Raw genomic sequence first — 20901 nt, 5'->3', positions numbered from 1 at the left:
CCCAAATATAGTGTTTTACTTACCCAGCAGCCCCCTGGCCTCCGCCGAAAAACAAAAGGAAATTAAATTTACTTTCAAACTGACTTTCCCAGCTGCTCACACGCTGCTCCCGAAAAAGCTGCTGCACTGAAAGGAATATCTTAATACTTTAGAAAGCCTAGAGGAGCATAGAAAGTGAGGGGGTGAAAAGTAAAAAAGGAAATTAGAAAAGCAATGAGAGGACATGAAAAATGATTGGCAGGTAAAATAAAGGAAAATCCAAAGATGTTTTATCAGTACATTAAGAGCCAGAGGATAACTAAGGAATGGGTTGGGCCTATCAGATGTTCAGGGGAATGTATGCGCGGACGCAGATAATGTGGGCAGGGTTCTTAATGAGTTTTTTGTCTGTGTCTTCACAAAGGAGAGGGATTATGTAGACATTGTAGTAAAAGAGGAGTGTAAAATATTAGGTACGATAAGCATAATGAGAGAGGAAGTGCTTGAGGGTCTGACATCCCTAAAAGTGGATAAATCGGCAGGACCAAATGGAGTGCATCCCAGGTTGTTGAAGGAAGCCAGGGAGGAAATAGCAGATGCGCTGAGGATCATCTTCAAATCCTCACTAGATACAGGTGAGGTACCAGAGGGTTGGAGGTCTGCCAACGTTTTACCATCGTTTAAAAAGGGTGCGAGGGATAAGCCAGGTAATTACAGACCAGTCAGTCTGACCTTGGTGGTGGGTAAATTATTAGAATCTATTCTGAGAGACAGGATAAACTGTTACTTAGAAAGGCATGGATTAATCAGGGATAGTCAGCATGGATTTGTTAAGGGAAGGTCATGTCTTATTAACTTGATTGAGTTTTTTTTGAGGACTGACAAGGAGGATTGATGAGGGTAGTGCAGTGGATATGGTTTACATGGATTTTAGTAAGGCATTTGACAAGGTCCTGCATGGCAGACTCGTCAGTAAAATGAAAGCCCATGGGATACAGGGAAAGGTGGCAGATTGGATCCAGAATTGGCTCGGTGACAGGGTAGAAGAGTCATAGACAGATACAGCACCAAAACAGGCCCTTCGGCCCACAGAGGCCGTGCCAACCATCAAGCACCCATTTATACCAATCCTACATAAATCCCATTTTCCCTCTCACATCCCCACCTTCCCTCAATTCTCCTACCACCTACCTACACTGAGGGCAATTTTTACAATAGCCAATTTACATATCAACTCGCAAGTCTTTGGCATGTGGGAGGAAACCCACGCAGTCACAGGGAGAACTTGCAAACTCCACACAGGCAGTACCCAGAACTGAACTGGGTCGTTGGAGCTGCGAGGCTGCGGTGCTAATCACTGCGCCACTGTGCCACCCAGTAGTTGACAGATATTTTTGTGAATGGAAAGCAGTTTCCAGTGATGTTCCACAGGGCTCAGTGTTGGGTCCCTTGCTGTTTGTGGTATATATTAATGATTTGGACTTAAATATGGGAGGCATGATTGGGAAATTTGCTGATGACAGAAAAATTGGCCATGTAGTTAATAATGAAGAGGAAAGCCATGGGCTCCAGAATGATATTAACGTTTTGGCTGAGTGGGTGGAAAAGTGGCAAATGGAATTCAATCCAGAGAAGTGTGAGGTATTGCACTTGGGGAGGGCAAATAAAATGAGGGAATATACAATAAACGGGAGGATATTGAGAGGGGTAGAAGAAGTGAAAGACCTTGGATTTCATGTTTTCATGATTTCATTCTTTCATTTCATTCCTTGAAGGTGGCAGGACAGGTGGATAGAGTGGTGAAGGCAGCATATGGACTGGCTGAGGTATAGACTACAAAAGCAGGGATGTGATGCTGGAACTGTATAGAGCGTTAGTTAGGCCACAGCTGGAGTACTGCCTGCAGTTCTGGTCACCACATTATAGAAAAGGACATAATTGCTCTGGAGAGTGTACAGAGGAGATCTACAAGACTTTTGCCAGGGCTTGAAGATTGCAGCTATGAGTAAAGATTGGATAGGCTAGCGTTGTTTTCCCTGGAACTGAGGTGGCTGAGTGGTGACTTGATTGAGGTGTACAAAATTATGAGGGGCCTAGATAGAGTGGACAGGAAGGACATGCTTCCCCTGGTGGGGAGGTCGGTTACTGGGGATGCAGATTTAAAGTGATAGGCATAAGGATTAGAGGGGACATGAGGGGAAACCTTTTCACCCAGAGGGTGGTGGGTGTCTGGAACTCACTGCCTGGAATGGTGGTGGCAGCAGAAACCTTCAATTCTCTTTAAAAGGTACCTGGACATGTACCTGAGGTGCTGTAATCTGCAAGGCTATGAACCAGGTGCTGGAAGGTGGGATTAGTTTGGGCGGATAGTTTATTCGGCCGGCACGGACATGATGGGCTGAATGGCCTCCTTCTGTATTGTACTTGTTCTATGGTTCTGATGCAGGAATTTTTATTTTTGGTGGTTGTGAGGTGGGGCAAGGAGGAGGAAGACAAAGAATGCTGTTAACCCAATAGTAATGGGGCTACAGTAACAATTTTAAATGGCTCAAAATATAAATTCGATATTCCAGTAATCATAACAGATGATGTTTCTAAATTATAAAGAAAAAGTTACACAAAAACATTATTTGAATTTTTTTTTGCAGTTTAGACATGATTTTATAGAACCTTGTCTCAGAGTTAGACAGAGACCAAGTGCCACTTTTGGATAGACTAAAACTAATCTGAAGAGTGTCAAAATTCATTTACCATTAGAATGAACATTCACACCACACAACTGTGGGGGGGAAATTACCATTTATTTTTTATTTATTTAGAGATACAGCACTGAAACAGGCCCTTCGGCCCACCGAGTCTGCGCCAACCAAGAACCACCCATCCATACTAACCCTACAGCAATCCTACATTCCCCACCACCTACCCACACTAGGGGCAATTCACAACGGCCAATTTACCTATCACCTGCAAGTCCTTGGCGGTGGGAGGAAACCGGAGCACCCGGTGAAAAACCATTGTCAACAAGAGAATCTAATTATCTCCCCATGACATTCAACAGCATTACCATTGTTGAATTTTCCACCATCAACATCCTGGGGGTTACTATTGACCAGAAACTGAACTGGACCAGCCACATAAATACTGTGGCTACAAGAGCAGGTCAGAGGCTGGGAATTCTACAGTTCCCCAAAGCCTTTCCACCATCCACAAGGCACAAGTCATAAATGTGATGGAATACTCTCCACTTGCTTGGATGAGAGCAGCTCCAACACTCAAGCTTGACACCATTCAGGACAAAGCAGCCCACTTGATTGGCATTGCATCCGTCACCAACATTCACACCCTGCACCATCACCTGCACAGAGTACACATTGCAGTCACTATCCACAAGATGCACTGCAGCAACTCGCGAAGGCTCGGAAGAATTGGAGGACTGCTAACATTGTACCTTTGTTTAAAAAGGTAGCAAGGGATAGATTGAATAATTACAGGCCAGCCAGTCTAACCCCAGTAGTGGGCAAATTATTTGAATCAATTCTGAGAGACAGTATGAACTGTCACTTAGAAAGACACGGATTAATCAAGGATAGTCAGCATGGATTTGTTAAGGGAAGATTGCATTTGACTAACTTGATTGAATTTTTTGTAGTAACAAGGAGGATTGATGAGGGTAGTGCAGTTGATGTGGTCTATATGAATTTTAACAAGGCTTTTGACAAGGTCTCACATGGCAGACCGGTTAAAAAAAAAAGGCCATGGGATCCTGGGAAATACAGCGAGTTGGATACAAAATTGGGTCAGTGGCAGGAATCGAAGGTTAATTGCTGACGGGTGTTTTTGCGACTGGAAGGCTGTTTCCAGTGGCGTTCCACAGGGGTCAGTACTAGGTCCCCTGGTTTTGTGGTATATAAAAACGATTTGTACATTAATGTAGGGGGCATTAAGAAGTTTACAGACAACACAAAAATTGGCCATTTCGTTGGTAGTGAGGAGGATAGCTGCAGGCTGCAGGAAGATATCAATGGACTGGTCAGGTGGGCAAAAAGTGGCAAATGGAATTCAACTCGGAGAAGGGTGAGATGATGCATTTGGGGAGATCAAACAATGCAAAGGAATACACGATTAATTGGAGAATACGGAGAGGTATTGGGGAAGTAAGCGACCTTGAAGTAAATGTCCACAGATCCCTGAAGGTAGCAGGACAGGTCGATAAGATGGTTAAGGCAATATGGAATCCTTTCCTTTATTAGCCGAGGTATAGAACATAAGAGCAGGGAAGTTATGCTGGAACTGTATAAATTATTAGTTAGGCCGCAACTTGAGTACTGTGTGCAGTCCTGGTCACCTCATTACAGAAAGGATGTAATTGCACTAGAGAAGGTACAGCAGATTTACGAGGATGTTGCCAAGATTGGAAAAATGCAGCTATGAGGAAAGATTGGATAGGCTGGGATTGTTCTCCTTGGAACAAAGGAGGTTGAGGGGAGATTTGATTGAGATGTACAAAATTGAGGGGGGGCCTGGATAAGAGTGGATGTGAAGGGCCCATTTACCTTAGCAGAGAGGTCACTGACTAGGGGACATAGATCAATGACTCTACTTAAAGTGATTGGTAGAAATATTAGAGGAGAGATGAGGAAAGGCTTTTTTTCCACCCAGAGGGTTGTAGGGGTCTGGAACTCACTGTCTGTAAGGGTACAGAGGCAGAAACCTTCAACTCATTTAAAAGGTGTCTAGATATGCACCTCAAGTACTGTAACCTGCAGGGCAGACTCAGAGGGCGGAGTTCCAGACCGGTAAGTATAAGAAACGTACCTCGGGAATTCTCAGAGCAGACTCGGAGGGCGGAGTTCCAGAGCGGTGAGTATACAGATTAAGTCACCTCGGGTGGGGAAAAAAAACAAACTGAAAAAGTGACGTCACAGGAAAGCTGTGACCCGATTGGCTGGTAGGGAATCTGTACCGAATTTGAAAATAAAACTGATAAAAATTGATTAAAACACTAATTAACTAATTAATAAGTAGAGTAACTAAACCAGAGGAAGAAGATTACTGTATTTGGTTTGCATTTAGTATTTATTGTAGAAATCTAGCACTAGGGACCATATAGTTAAGTGTATCATAATTTAGTAAGGATTTAATAAGTATTTATTTATTTTATATTAATTAACTAATTAGTGCTAGAAATGTCAGTCAGAGGGGTGAAGTGCTTCACCTGTGAGATGTGGGAGGTCCGTGACGCTTCCAGCGTTCCGGACGACTACATCTGCAGGAAGTGTACCCAGTTGCAGCTCCTCACAGACCGCATGGATCGGTTAAGCAGCAACTGGATGCACTTAGGAGCATGCAGGTGGCGGAAAGTGTCATAGACAGGAGTTTTAGAGAAGTGGTTGCACCCAAGGTGCAGGCAGATAGATGGGTGGCCGCTAGAAGGGGCAGTCAGTGCAGGAATCCCCTGTGGCTATCCCCCTCTCTAACAAGTATACCGTTTTGGATACTGTTGAGGGGGATGGCCTATCAGGGGAAAACAGCAGCAGCCAGAGCAGTGGCACCACGGCTGGCACTGTTGTTCAGCAGGGAGGGACAAAGCGCAGAAGAGCAATAGTTATAGGAGACTCTATAGTCAGGGGTTATAGGCCACAGATAGGCGCTTCTGTGGACATGAAAGAGACTTCAGGAAGGTATGTTGCCTCCCTGGTGCCAGGGTCAAGGATGTCTCGGAACGGATAGGGGGCATTCTGAAGGGGAGGGTGAACAGCCAGAGGTTGTGGTACACCTCGGTACCAATGACATAGGCAGGAAGAGTGATGAGGTCCTGCAGGGGGAGTTTAGGGAGTTAGGTAGTAAGTTAAAAAACAGGACCTCGAGGGTTGTAATCTCTGGATTACTCCCTGTGCCACGTGCCAGTGAAGCTAGAAATAGGAAGACAGTGCAGCTAAACACGTGGCTGAGCAGCTGGTGTAGAAGGGAGGGTTCCAGATATCTGGACCATTGGGCTCTCTTCAGGGACAGATGGGACTTGTACAAGGAGGACGGGTTGCATCTGAACTAGAGGGGCACAAATATCCTGGCTGCGAGGTTTGCTAGCGTCACTCGGGAGGGTTTAAACTAGTGTGGCAGGGGGGTGGGAACCAGAGCAGTAGGACAGCTAGCGAAATAAATGAGGATGACATCGTAAATAAGGCCAGTAGGACTAAGAGGAAGAGCAGGCAGGGAGATGTTGCTGAGCACAGCGGGACTGGTGGTCCGAAGTGCATTTGTTTCAATGCGAGAAGTATAACAGGTAAGGCAGATGAACCTGGAGCTTGGATTAGTACTTGGAAATATGATGTTGTTGGAAGATGGCAGGATCCCCAAAGACACATTGTACAGCGAGCTCGCCACTGGTATCAGACCCACCGGCCGTCCATGTCTCCGTTATAAAGACGTCTGCAAACGCGACATGAAATCGTGTGACATTGATCACAAGTCGTGGGAGTCAGTTGCCAGCATTCGCCAGAGCTGGCGGGCAGCCATAAAGACAGGGCTAAATTGTGGCGAGTCGAAGAGACTTAGTAGTTGGCAGGAAAAAAGACAGAGGCGCAAGGGGAGAGCCAACTGTGCAACAGCCCCAACAAACAAATTTCTCTGCAGCACCTGTGGAAGAGCCTGTCACTCCAGAATTGGCCTTTATAGCCACTCCAGGCGCTGCTTCACAAACCACTGACCACCTCCAGGCGCGTATCCATTGTCTCTCGAGATAAGGAGGCCCAAAAGGATGTTGTTGCTATTACAGAGACTTGGTTGAGGGAAGGGCAGGATTTGCAGCTAAATGCTCCAGGATTTAGAAGCTTCAGGCGGGATAGAGGGGGATGTAAAAGGGGTGGGGGAGTTGCATTACTGGTTAAGGAGAATATCACAGCTGTACTGCGGGAGGACACCTCAGAGGGGTCATGCAGCGAGGCAATATGGGTGGAGCTCAGGAATAGGAAGGGTGCAGTCACGATGTTGGGGGTTTACTACAGGCCTCCCAACAGCCAGCGGGAGGTAGAGGAGCAGATATGTAGACAGATTTTGGAAAGATGTAAAGGTAACAGGGTTGTGGTGGTGGGTGATTTTAACTTCCCCTATATTGACTGGGACTCACAGTGCTAGGGGCTTGGATGGAGCAGAATTTGTGAGGAGCATCCAGGAGGGCTTCTTGAAACAGTATGTAGATAGTCCAACTAGGGATGGGGCCATTCTGGACCTGGTATTGGGAAATGAGCCCAGCCAGGTGGTCGAAGTTTCAGTGGGGGAGCATTACGGGAGCAGTGACCATAATTCCATAAGTTTTAAGGTACATGTGGATAAAGATAAGAATAGTCCTCAGGTGAAGGTGCTAAATTGGGGGAAGGCTATTTATAACAATATTAGGCAGGAACTGAAGAATTTAGATTGGGGGCGGCTGTTTGAGGGTAAATCAACATCTGACATGTGGGAGTCTTTCAAACGTCAGCTGATTAGAATCCAGGACCAGCATATTCCTGTGAGGAAGCAAGACAAGTTTGGGGAAGCTTGGATAACACGGGATATTGTGAGCCTAGTCAAAAAGAAAAAGGAAGCATTTGTAAGGGCTGGAAGGCGTGGAACAGATGAAGCACTTGAGGAATATAAAGACAGTAGGAAGGAACTTAAGCAAGGAGTTAGGAGGGCTAAAAGGGGTCATGAAAACAGGATTAAAGGAAAATCCCAAGGCTTTTTATACATATATAAAGTGCAAGAGGGTAACCAGGGAAAGGGTTGGCCCACTCAAGGACAGAGATGGGAATCTATGTGTGGAGCCAGAGGAAATGGGCGAGGTGCTAAATGAGTACTTTGCATCAGTATTCACCAGAGAAGGACTTGGTGGATGATGAGCCTAGGGAAGGGAGTGCAGATAGTCTCAGTCATCTCATGATCAAAAAGGAGGTGTTGGGTGTCTTGCAAAGCATTAACATAGATAAGTCCCCAGGGCCTGATGGGATCTACCCCAGAATACTGAGGGAGGCAAGGGAAGAAATTGCTGGGGCCTTGACAGAAATCTTTGCATCCTCATTGGCAACAGGTGAGGTCCCAGAGGACTGGAGAATAGCCAATATTGTGCCTTTGTTTAAGAAGGGTGGCAAGGATAATCCAAGAAATTATAGGCTGGTGAGCCTTATGTCAGTGGTAGGGAAACTATTAGAGAGGATTATTCGGGACAGGATTTACTCCCATTTGGAAACAAATGAACTTATTAGCGAGAGACAGCATGGTTTTGTGAAGGGGAGGTCGTGTCTTACTAAATTGATTGACTATTTTGAGGAAGTGACGAAGATGATTGATGAAGGAAGGGCAGTGGATGTTATCTATATGGACTTTAGTAAAGCCTTTGACAAGGTCCCGCATGGCAGACTGGTACTAAAGGTGAAGTCACACGGGATCAGAGGTGAGCTGGCAAGATGGATACAGAACTGGCTCGGTCATAGAAGACTGAGGGTATCAGTGGATGGGTGTTTTTCTGAATGGAGGGATGTGACTAGTGGTGTTCCGCAGGGATCAATGCTGGGACCTTTGCTGTTTGTAGTAAATATAAATGATTTGGAGGAAAGTGTAGCTGGTCTGATTAGTAAGTTTGCGGACGACACAAAGGTTGGTGGAGTTGCGGATAATGATGAGGATTGTCAGAGGATACAGCAGGATATAGATCGGTTGGAGACTTGGGCGGAGAAATGGCAGATGGAGTTTAATCCGGACAAATGTGAGGTAATGCATTTTGGAAGGTCTAATGCAGGTGGGAGGTATACAGTAAATGGCAGAACCCTTAGGAGTATTGACAAGCAGAGAGGTCTGGGTGTACAGGTCCACAGGTCACTGAAAGTGGCAACGCAGGTGGATAAGGTAGTCAAGAAGGCATACGGCATGCTTGCCTTCATCGGTCGGGGCATAGAGTATAAAAATTGGCAAGTCATGCTGCAGCTGTACAGAACTTTAGCTAGGCCACACTTAGAATATTGCTTGCAATTTTGGTCGCCACACTACCAGAAGGACGTGGAGGCTTTGGAGAGGGCACAGAGGAGGTTTACCAGGATGTTGCCTGGTCTGGAGGGCATTAGCTATGAGGAGAGGTTGGATAAACTCGGATTGTTTCACTGGAACGACGGATGTGGAGGGGCGACATGATAGAGATTTACAAAGTTATGAGCGGCATGGACAGAGTGGATAGTCAGAAGCTTTTTCCCAGGGTGGAAGTCAGTTACTAGGGGACATAGGTCTAAGGTGCGAGGGGCAAAGTTTAGAGGGGATGTGCGAGGCAAGTTCTTTACACAGAGGGTGGTGAGTGCCTGGAACTTGCTGCCAGGGGAGGTGGTGGAAGCAGATACGATAGCGACGTTTAAGAGACATCTTGACAAATACATGAATAGGAAGGGAATAGAGGGATATGGGCCCCAGAAGTGCAGAAGGTGTTAGTTTAGGCAGGCATCAAGATCGGCGCAGGCTTGGAGAGTCGAATGGCCTGTTCCTGTGCTGTACTGTTCTTTGTTCAAATGCTGGAAAGTAGGATTCAGCTGGGTGGCTCGTTTTTCAGCTGGCACAGACACGATGGGCCAAGTGGCCTCTATCTGTGTCCTAAACTTTCTATGATTCACACACCATCTGATTTGGAACTATATCACCGTTCCTTTACTTGCTGGTTCAAAATCCTGGAAAACCTCTAATAGCGCTGTGGGTGTACCTACACCATATGAGCTACAGTGGTTAAAGGCAACAGCTCACCACCACCTTTTCAATGGAAATTAGAGATGGGCAATAAATGCTGGCCTTGCCAGCAACGCCCACATTCCAAGAATATATATATATATTTTAAAAAGGTGCTAGTGAGAGCAATGGTGCTCCCAGAACACTACTGGGTAGGTCTCAATATGCCAAAGGCTAATCTATTCTGAGCTATTTTAAGCGATAGAAATAAAAAAAAAAACTAATAGCTAACAGAAGCAAATGGGCTGAGCTGATGATGGTCTTCAGATGTGAAATGTGGAGATCACAAATAACTGCTTCATTCAAGGATATCACCTACCGCTGTTCTGGGACAGAAATGCTAGTTTCCACCCAATGTTTAGTGTTTTTGTAAACCTGACTCAATTGGTTGTTTGAGTGCTGACGATGAGGGTTTTCCCCATTTTCTATTTCCCCTCTCCCCACTAGTCCAGTGATTTTGCATATTGCTTGATCCCCATTTACTCAAACCAGCTGAACAGGTACTAATGAAGAAGTAAAATAAAATAGACAATGAGTTCAGCAGCAATGGGCACCTGCAGAAGTTTTGCTTTCGTTTCATTTGGGAAGGGAAGAACGAAGAATGCCACTACAAGTTGAACTACAGAAGCAGGAATATGGGAGCACAGTGCATACTTTGTATTAATCCGACAACATACCGTACATACCTGTGGAATAGTTTTCACTACAACAGGCTGCCCAGCTACTGCAGCTCCAGGACCAGGGACACCATTAGGCACATTTACAGTTTTTATGCTGACTTTTGTTGGTGTCTCTTCCAGCTCAGATACATGTTCATTAAAACTCTCCAATTCTTGCAATGCCTTCTTTTCATTAAGGTCTCCAGAGGGTGGGGGAGATTCCTCCAAGGAAGGATAACTGAAATTCACTGTCAATAAAACAAATACCGTACAATATTCAAAAGCTGATTTTATATTTTCAATATATGGACCACTCCCTTGATGACATTTAAGAGTCACGTGGAGCTCCACCAAACCATAGATCAAAAGGTCACAAATTTGATTCCCACTCAGTGGGTGATGTTAGCTGCTGCAGCAATTAAGACACTTGGTTAGCCTGACCATTGACGAGGGAAGGTTGAAGAAAAGCCATGGTTGACACTTATCAACATCCAGTGACCCCACCCCCACCTTCCTAAAGAGCTGGGCTATAATGACTTGCACAGTTGAATAGCCTGTGATTCCAGTCACAGGACTGGGCACATAGGCGAGGTATCAGAGGGCTGAAATATGGAGGGAAAAAGGTGTTAACAACTAAGAATCACCCTTTCACACCCAGTGAAAGATCTAGACGGAGTACTGCTGACTCTGAAGTTTCATTTATAAAAGTCACCCACAACGATAGAAGCTGTTCTTGCTGCCTCTTATTCTGTCAGCTACAGCAGGTTTCAATAGTTTCTTGTACTCTAAGGGCACATTTGTTATGAGGCAAGTCTTCCCCATTTATTCCTCCAATTTTAATTTGCAATCTTCTAGCCTTAACAGCTAAATGGGCACAGTTTTTTAGTTTTAGAGATACAGCACTGAAACAGGCCCTTCGGCTCACCAAGTCTGTGCCGACCATCAACCACCCATTTATAGTAATCCTACACTAATCCCATATTTCTCCAACATCCCCACCTGTCCCTATATTTCCCTACCACCTACCTATACTAGTGGCAATTTATAATGGCCAATTAACCTATCAACCAGCAAGTCTTTGGCATGTGGGAGGAAACAGGAGCACCCGGAGGAAACCCATGCAGACACAGGGAGAACTTGCAAACTCCACACAGGCAGTACCCAGAATTGAACCCGGGTCGCTGGAGCTGTGAGGCTGCGGTGCTAACCACTGCGCCACTGTGCCACAGACTCTGCTACCTAATGCCATCACTCCAAATGCCCTTTAAAATTAGCCAGCAGGAGCTGCCAAGGCACAACCACCCTCTCTTGTTCCTTCCCCTTACAGCCTGTTCAGCACAGCAGAGACTGAAGTTAGCAGGATGTTGTCTGTTGTTCTACTCCAGAAAGCCAGTTGGTGAAGGATACAAGAACACAAGCAATAGGAGAAGCAGACCATATGGTCCATTGAGCCTGCTCCGCCATTCAATACGATCATGGCTGAACTTGGGCTTCAATTCTTATTTCCTGCCTGCTCCCCATATCTCTCGATTCTCTGAGACCAAAAATCTGATAGAACTGGAGCCAATTTTTACACACATATTTAGAGTTACACATAAGCATCTAACGCAACCACAGTTTCACTCTGTGTCTATTTATAGGGGGCTCAAATGAATGGCCAGTTAATCCCCATGACCAGCAGACAATTAATAGGCTCTCTCTCTCTCGGCACGCGCAGAGATTCAAAAGAGGAAATAGTGACTTAGTGACATCACTGGAAATCGGTAAGCTGATTGGTTGGGTAACTAACAGCTGTTTGTGCCTGTAAAAAAGGGGAAAGTTTTTTTGTTGAAAAAAGCCTCAAAACCTACCATATAAGTGAAAGTTTAGTACCACAAACGTGTGTTTTTTAAAAAAAAGAAAATTGTGTAATTTATTAAGGACTTTAGATTGCAGTGGGCAGTTTTTGGTGTAGAGCAAGGCCCCTAGCGTAAACAGTACTTTTAATTAAAGGGAGTAACTAATCTAAAGATAAGTCATGGCAGGAGAGCTTGCACCCGTGATATGCGCCAGTGTCACTGACGACCATTTGCGCAGGAAGTGTATCCACCTGCAGCTACTGACTACCCACATTACGGAGCTGGAGCTGCAGGTGGATTCATTGTGGAGCATCCGCGATGCTGAGATCGTTGTAGATGGCATGTTTAGCGAGGTGGTCACACTGCAAACAAATGCACTAAAAGCAGAAAGGGAATGGGTGACCACCAGGCAGAGTAGAGGAAGGCAGGTAGTGCTCGAGTCCCCTGCCATCCCCCTCTCTAATAGATATACTGCTTTGGATATTGTTGGGGGAGATGGCTCAGGGGAAAGCAGCAAGAGCCAAGTTCATGGCACCATGGTTGGGGGTGGAAATTTGCTACTGTTGTCGGGGAGGGTTTAAACTAGAATGGCAGTGGGATAGGAATCTGAACAGGGAGACAGAGGAGAGGGAAACAAGGATAGAAATGAAAGACAAAAAGGTAAGAAGCAAAAGTTGAAGGCAGAGAAAACAAGGGTGGGAAACAAATGGGGCCATAGTACAAAATACATAAAATACAGTCAGAAATGGGGGAAATTTATAATGGGGAAGAAATAGCAGACCAATTAAATATATATTTTGGTTCTGTCTTCACAAAGGAGAATACAAATTACCTCCCAGAAATGTTGGGGAACATAAGATCTAGTGAGAAGGAGGAACTGTATGAAATCAGTATTAGTAGGGAAATGGTGTTAGGGAAATTGATGGGATTGAAGGCCGATAAATTCCCAGGGCCTCATAATCTACATCCCAGAGTACTTAAGGAAGTGGCCCTAGAAATGTAGAGGCATTGCTGGTAATTTTACAAAATTCTATAGACTCTGGGACAGTTCCAACAGATTGGAGGGTAGCTAATGTAACCCCACTATTAAAAAAAAGGAGGTAAAGAGAAAACAGCGAATTATAGATCGGTTAGCCTGACATCAGCAGTGGGGAAAATGCTAGAGTCCATTATAAAAGATGTAATAGCAGAGCACTTGGAAAACAATGACAGGATCGGACAAAGTCAACATGGATTTACAAAAGGAAAATCATGCTTGACAAATCTACTGGAATTTTTTGAGGATGTAACTTGTAGAACAGATAAAAGGAGAACCAGTGGATGTGGTGTATTTGGACTTTCAGAAAACTTTAGATAAGGTCCCACATAACAGATTAGCATGCAAAATTAAAGCACATGGGATTGGGGGTAATATACTGGCATGGATAGAGAATTGGTTGACAGACAGGAAACAGATAGTAGGAATAAATGTGTCTTTTGCCGGGTGGCAGACAGTGACTAGTTGGGTACCGCAGGGATCAGTGCTTGGGCCCCAGCTATTCACAATATATATTAATGACTTGGGTGAGGGAACTAAATGTAACATTTCCAAGTTTGCAGACAACACAAAGCTGGGGAGGAAAGTGAGCTGTGAGGAGGATGCAAAGAGGCTCCAATGTGATTTGGGCAAATGCATGGCAGATGCAATATAACGTGGATAAATGTGAGGTTATCCACTTTGGTTGTAAAAACAGAAAAGGCATATTATCTGAATGGTGATAGATTGGGAAAGGGGAGGTGCAGAGAGACCTGGGTGTCTTTGTACACCAGTCGCTGAAAGCAAGCATTCAGGTGCAGCAAGCAATTAGGAAGGCGAATGGTATGTTGGCCTTCATTACAAGAGGATTTGAGTACAGGAGCAAGGATGCCTTACTGCAGTTATACAGGGCCTTGGTGAGACCACATCTGGAGTATTGTTTAGTGTTTTGGTCTCCTTATCTGAGGAAGGATATTCTTGGAGGGAGTGCAAAGACGATTTACTAGGCTAATTCCTGGGATGGCAGGATTGGCATATGAGGAGAGATTGGGTCAACTAGGCCTATATTCAGTAGAGTTTAGAAGAATGAGAGGGGATCTCATAGAAACCTATAAAATTCCAACAGGACTAGACAGGCTAGATGCAGGGAGGATGTTCCCAATGGCTGGGGAGTCCAGAACCAGGGGTCACAGTCTCAGGATATGGGGTATGTCATTCAGAACAGAGATGAGGAGAAATTTCTTTACTCAGAGGGTGGTGAACCTGTGGAACACTCTACCGCAGAAGGCAGTGGAGGCCAAATCATTAAATATATTCAAAAAGGAGATATATTTCTTAATGCCAAAGGGATCAAGGGACATGGGGAGAAAGCAGGAACAGGGTACTGAATCAGACGAACAGCCATGATCTTTTTTGAATGGCAGAGCAGACCCGAAGGGCCGAATGGCCTACTCCTGCTCCTAATTTCTACGTTTCTATCCTTTCCCATTCTGAGAGACTGTGCACTGGTATACCAACTTTCGGTGCTACCATATCACTACCCCTCCGGTTTCATCCTATATTCTTAAATCAACAAAACAAGTGGCAAAGTTGAAACATTTTAACAAGATCACTCAAAATGCAGGTGTTATTATGTTTCTTCCATGTCTCCTTCAGGTGGAGCAGTAAGTTTTCCCATTAAAAGTTTACCAACCATGCACCACATATTGCAATCGACAGTCACAAACTCTGCACTCTGACAAAATTACATCATGAATGTTTTGCATTTTCTCCTTAAGGATGACATACTTCAGCACAAAAAAAGATTTTGAAAGAACCTTTGTACATTCAGGAAGCAATACTTACAGGACACTTGGACAGCTCCATGGGATTCTTTCTTCGGAGCAGTCACTTTTGCATTGGTGGTATACATTGGGTAACAGAGAAGCCAGCTGTCGTAGCCACCTTCCAATACCAGAGGTTCACTCTGAAGAATTATTTGGCTATCCCACTGCATTAGAAAAAATTGTAAGCTGAAAAATTCAGTACCCTTTTGGCAAGTCACCTTGCACTTTCCTTCCTGTCACAAAAATATTAACATTGTTAAAGGCTCTATATAATCGTGACTTACTCTGTGATTTTTACGTTTGTTTTGCAGGGTTAGTGTGGGAATCAAATGAGGGGAGAACAAAAATAAGAGAAGCCCTTGGCCTTGTTTCACTGTCTTCCCAAATGGCACAGGTGAGGAATGTCACGCATGAGCAGTAACTTTACAGCACCATGGCATTACAGGGAGGCATCAAGTAGAGGACATCAATTCCCTGTGGGGAATTGGGAGGAAAAAAGTAACATTTGGATGGACAGTTACGATATATGCGCAGCATGAGGTGCAAGTGAATTGCTCTGGGGAAAAAAAAATGTTCAAACCTTATAAAGTGCATCCTTGAGGCTCTGAAGAATGGTTCCCCTTTTCACCTGGTCGATGGAGCTGAACCAATCCAACAAAACAATATAATCAACAAACTGACGCTTTCGCCACATGTCTTTTGACTCCTCTGGCAGTTTCAACTCTATCTGGTTAACAGTGATGCTGCAGAAAACAGTTTTAAAACATTTAGTTCTCATTGTCCAGCAGTACATCTTGTTACAATTTCAAGTTAAATGAAAACAAAAATGCTTCAATTTGCTTGTCAAACTTTAAAATAGCAGTTATTAACACTATTCCAAACTTGAACTGAAATACCTACCCAGGACTGACAGCTTCCTCTGGCACGCTTATACAGTGCGATCTCGCCACACGTACATGAGATTCCTGGTAATCTTTGTAGCTTCGGGCGTCCATAATGATCACCTTAGTGTTTACATCTTGCAACATTGCAAACAACATTTCTGCACTGATTGCCTGGTGAAGTGCATCTGCATCCCAAAGGAAAGAAAACTAAATAAAACAACCAGTAATTCAGTCATTCAAACGAAAGTTATAAGTGAGAGGAGGTGGTGAGTAGAAGCGAGATCGCTAGAAACACAAAAACTCACTTCAACTTTGTGATTATATACAGAAGGCAAAAGGACCACTGCTTTTCTTAATCTATATTAATCACCTTGACTTGGGAGTGCAGGGCGCAATTTCAAAATTTACAGATGACAGAACTTGGAAGTATTGCGAACCGTGAGTAGAATAGTGTCATAGAGTCACAGAGAAATACAGCACTGAAACAGGCCTTTCAGCCCACCAAGTCTGTGCCGACCAACAACCACCCATTTATACTAATCCTACATTAATCCCACATTCCCTACCATATCCCCACTATTCTCCTACCACCTTACCTACACTAGGGGCAATTTACAATGGCCAATTTACCTATTAACCTGCAAGTCTTTGATTGATAGAGTTCAGAGGACAGACAGGGTGGTGGAATGGGCAGACACATGGCAGATGAAATTTAATGCAGAGCAATGCAATTTGTTTCATTTTGGAAGAATGAGGTGGTGTCACATAAAATAAAGGGGGTGTAGGAACAGAGACACCTGAAATATATATGCACAAATCATTGAAGGTGGCAGGGCAGGTTGAGAAAGTGGTTCAACAGGCATACAGGATCGTCTGCTTTATAAAAAATGGCACTCTCTTCCACACCCACCCACCCCCACTCTCTCACAGCTCTCTCGTGACAACGAGATCAAGAGGTAGGGGGAGTAGAACTAATCATTACCCAGTGTTAGAAACTTGGCCAGGACTCTCACTCCTGGCTGCCATCCAGTGACCACCACTGTAAGCTGTATGAGATCAGGCCAGGATGATCAAGTGATGTCAGACAAGTTTAGAATTGGAAGGCTATGCTGATGGGGCGAGACAAAGTGGGTGGCAGGAGACTCATGTGGAGCTAAAATGCTGGCATGGACCTGTTGGGCTGAATAGCCTGTTTCGGTGCTGTAAATACTTTGTAAACTTAGTAAGTTTACTTTTGTAGCAGAAATGACAGCAACCTCACCATTACGTTCTGCATTTGTTTCTTTTATGTCAGTTAACTCATGGTCCTCCTAAAAAAAAACAAAGGTGGTTTACAAAGTCCTTCTGGTTAACATTCCAAACATGCTTAGAATACTTGAACTTTTCTCTATTCCCCTCTGAACTTTAAAAAATACTCCAATTAATTAAATGAAACAAAAACTCAAGTGTCACGTTTCCCTCTTCTGTAACACAGAAGGTTTAGACACTGATTCCAAGTTCTTTTTGAATAACAATCCAAATCAAAGATGTTCTTAACATACTAACACCTGAATTTAATTAAAGCTAAATACTAAAAAAATTTGTAATTTAAAGTAAATTCTTATTTAGGACAAAAAAAATTCAGCGATAGCAACCTTTACGCTTCTTTTCTTAATGCCAACCAGATCTGAAGAATTTTTGGTTGCTGCTTTCAAGCTGTTATCACGTCCCCTGCTTTTTGTTTCTTCCTGCTGTTTTCTTCTCTCTTCCTGCAGCTTTTCATTTTCTTCAAGCTTTTTACGTACTTCAGCCTCCTCATATCTAACAGATTAAGAAAAAGTTAAACTCTTGCATTAATTTCCAGGTTAAACAAGACAGATTGGCCAAACACACACTTATATGTATGTATAGACAGGTTTATGTACAGGGTGGAGTACCCGTGATAAAACACTTGAGTGGTAAGGCGGGGCCTGGTAACTGGTTGAAAAAGAAGAGGGTGATTTAACAGATGATGGGTCCATGCTTTGGCCAGCAGGCCAGGGCTAGAGGCCTGATAATGGACAAATTCCATAAGATGCAACCATGAACATTGCTGAAACTCAACAATACAGTTCATGCTGGGAAATGCAGTGGCTCCAGGGTGGAAAGGGCTATCACCAGGGGGCATAATTTTAAGGTGATTGGAGGAAGGTTTCGGGGAGATGTCAGAGGTAGGTTCTTTACACAGAGAGTGGTGGGTGCGTGGAATGCGCTGCCAGCAGTGGTAGTAGAAGCAGATACATTAGGGGCATTTAAACGACTCTTGGATAGGTACATGGATGATAGTAGAATGAAGGGTGGGTAGTTAGTTTGATCTTAGAGTAGGTTAAAGGGTGGGCACAACATCGTGGGCCGAAGGGCCTGTACTGTTCTATCTTTAGGTCATGAGATCATGAAACAGACAGAACAGCATAAGCTGAATGATAAATGGTAATGGCAGAGGGTGCAAACAGAGAGCGAGACATGGCAGAGTGGAAGATAAGGAACCAAAGGTTAATACTCAAAATTGGAAGTGGAGATAAATTTAAAGATTACACCATAGGCTTCAGAGCTAATGCTACAAATAACAGTTGAATATATTTTACACACAAGACAGATATGCAAAGAAGAAAAAAAAGCAGGTTACTTGTTGCACTGTCGAGACTTATATATAAAAGTATGAGAGGCCATCAGAATATCTCAGATAGATTCCAGTCATTTTGTACATGCCCAGGCCTAGACCACCCACTGGCCAGAGCTTTGAGCATTAAGCCACCCAGGTCATTTTGTCTTAGTCATCGTGATTATAAACCTTACAAGAATGGGAGCAACTCTACAGACCTTAACTTGAGGCTTTCAGAAAGCCTTTCTGCTTCCTCTATGGCTTTTCTGAAGCTTGTAGGGCCAAGCAGAGAAAGGTAGTATTCCTGAAATAAAACACATTACACTTTTATGTATTTTGTCATGGTCCTGTAGTTTTTTTTCCTCTGGGGAATTTGCAGTTTGCCTTTAAGGCTTGCAAAGGATCAGAATTGCTTTAAGAACCAGCAAGCCTCAGGAATTAAAGAGAAAATGCATTTTGGCTGCCGTTGGATACAAGCATATGGGAGGGAAACAACCAGCTTCAAATAATGCATCCTGGTTACCTGGCAACAGCCAGAGACACTGATTCAAAGGGTGCATTCTTGTTACCTTGGATACAGCCACTTTGACTGAGCATCACGCGATACATTTGTTACAATTCAATTTTGAACTGGCTTTTTAGTTGAAGACAGTCTGTTCTAACAGAGAACACGGACAGACAGCTGGTGTCAGCACCTGAAAAAAGAGCTCTCAGCCATTTAAACTGAAGGAAGGGAAGTTAGACAATCTTTTATCCCACAAAAATTCTAAAGCCAAATTGATTCATTTTAAAAAGTGTCAAGTCATTAATTGTTGAAATTCGCTGAAGAAAGGAAAGCATCACTTACTGCTGGAATTAGACTACGGACTGCTCTACTGTGGATGAATCTTTTTCCCCATCAGACGGCTGTAAGGACTTCAAGCAACAGTGAATTGTAAATTTGCAAGGACTATTTTTTTTCTATTTTAAATGTTGTTTATATCTTCATAGTGTTTAAGAATCTAGTTTTTCTGAACAAACAGTTAATTTGTTGATTTAAAGACACCTGGTTTAGTTAGCCTCATTCAGAGGTTAATAAATTGTACAATTTGGCTTTCTTTAATTTGGAAAGTTTAAAATGATATGTTATCTGTGGAGTGACGGAATTGAATTAACAGTGCATTTCTCCCATCACAATCAGAATCATATATTTTGATTGGGGGCTTGGCCTGCAACGGTCAGTCGTAACAACTTGTCCTGCAACCCAGCAGAACTAACCAATACAACTGCTTTGCAGCCCTGACCAAGAATGGCTGCAGCCAGGAAACATTTAACAACAGGAACAGCTAGTGCTGCAAATATATTGCTGATCAATCAGTACCTAAAGGAGAAAGACAGGGTAACACTTTGAATGTGACCTATGAGAACTAGCATAGCCAGTTTGGAAAAATCCGTTGTTGGATTGACATACAGGGTGGAGAAAACAAGTGCGGGTGAGGTGCTAAAAGTAGCTTACAGTAACAGTTGCGAAAGTAGCTATGGTGGCTGAACACCTGATCAGGTGCTCTCCCCTCCTTTTGTCAGTTATGTGAAGGGGCTTTTCCAGGCTGCCATGACCAGTCTGATGAACAATCACACCCAAAACATTAATTTATTTCAGAGATGATTAGGCCTGCTATGCACATCTAGCATTTTATCTCTTTAATCCAGATTTCTGCATTTGCTGTTTTTTTAAAAAAAAAAATCAAGAGTGTACCTGTCTTCAAACTCTGCACCTTTCTCCCCCCCACCCAAGTAATTGCTGCCAGCACTGCATTACACAACTCCTTTTCCAACAGCACAAATAGGTTAAGGGCATAAGCAGCAAAACTACCTTTTCTTCATCCCTCCCTACTAAAAATGATCCCAAGTCTTTGCTGGATAAATTCCAGCTTGGGGAGAAAAAGAAAACACTGCAAACTTAGAATGTTTTATAGAGACACCCAACACCTCACTGCCCTCCCCACAATTAAACCCTGGAAGCCATTCATATTTGAAGACATCAAAACCTTGGGTGTCTGCAACAGCCCAATCACACTGTGGGGCTTAGGGTCAGTTTTGTAATAATTTTTAGTTAAATTCAGGATGGTTTAAACAAATTGCCCTTCATTTCTATAGCACCTTTAATGTAGTAAAAAAATCCAAAAGGTGCTTCCCAAGAGCGTAAGTCACATAAAACTTTAAACCGAACCACATAAACTGATGTTAGGACCAAAAGTTTGGTCAAAGAGGCAGGAATTAAGAAGTGTTTTAAGGCTTGTAGGCGATTAAGAGATAGGGAGAGGTGAAGCCACGCCACGAGAGATTTGAAAACAAGGATGAGA

General features: G+C 43.7%; 1 protein-coding gene across 7 annotated transcripts in view; it reads right to left on the bottom strand.

The window, feature by feature from the left end:
- The window catches only part of usp8 (ubiquitin specific peptidase 8), an 86246-nt gene that overhangs the window by 41670 nt on the left and 23675 nt on the right, over window positions 1-20901 (bottom strand). For all 7 annotated transcript variants that reach the window (XM_068018307.1, XM_068018310.1, XM_068018308.1 and 4 more), the window contains exons 4-10: window positions 18778-18863; window positions 17574-17739; window positions 17201-17249; window positions 15956-16124; window positions 15636-15798; window positions 15075-15219; window positions 10404-10624 (exon numbers count right to left, since the gene is read on the bottom strand). In XM_068018307.1, coding sequence (XP_067874408.1) covers window positions 10404-10624; window positions 15075-15219; window positions 15636-15798; window positions 15956-16124; window positions 17201-17249; window positions 17574-17739; window positions 18778-18863 — 999 coding nt within the window. The remainder of the gene's footprint in view (window positions 1-10403; window positions 10625-15074; window positions 15220-15635; window positions 15799-15955; window positions 16125-17200; window positions 17250-17573; window positions 17740-18777; window positions 18864-20901) is intronic.

The sequence above is a fragment of the Heterodontus francisci genome, chromosome 38, assembly GCF_036365525.1.
Source record: "Heterodontus francisci isolate sHetFra1 chromosome 38, sHetFra1.hap1, whole genome shotgun sequence".
NCBI classification, from domain to species: Eukaryota; Metazoa; Chordata; class Chondrichthyes; order Heterodontiformes; family Heterodontidae; genus Heterodontus; species Heterodontus francisci.
This window is presented reverse-complemented; position numbering and strand designations above follow the sequence as displayed.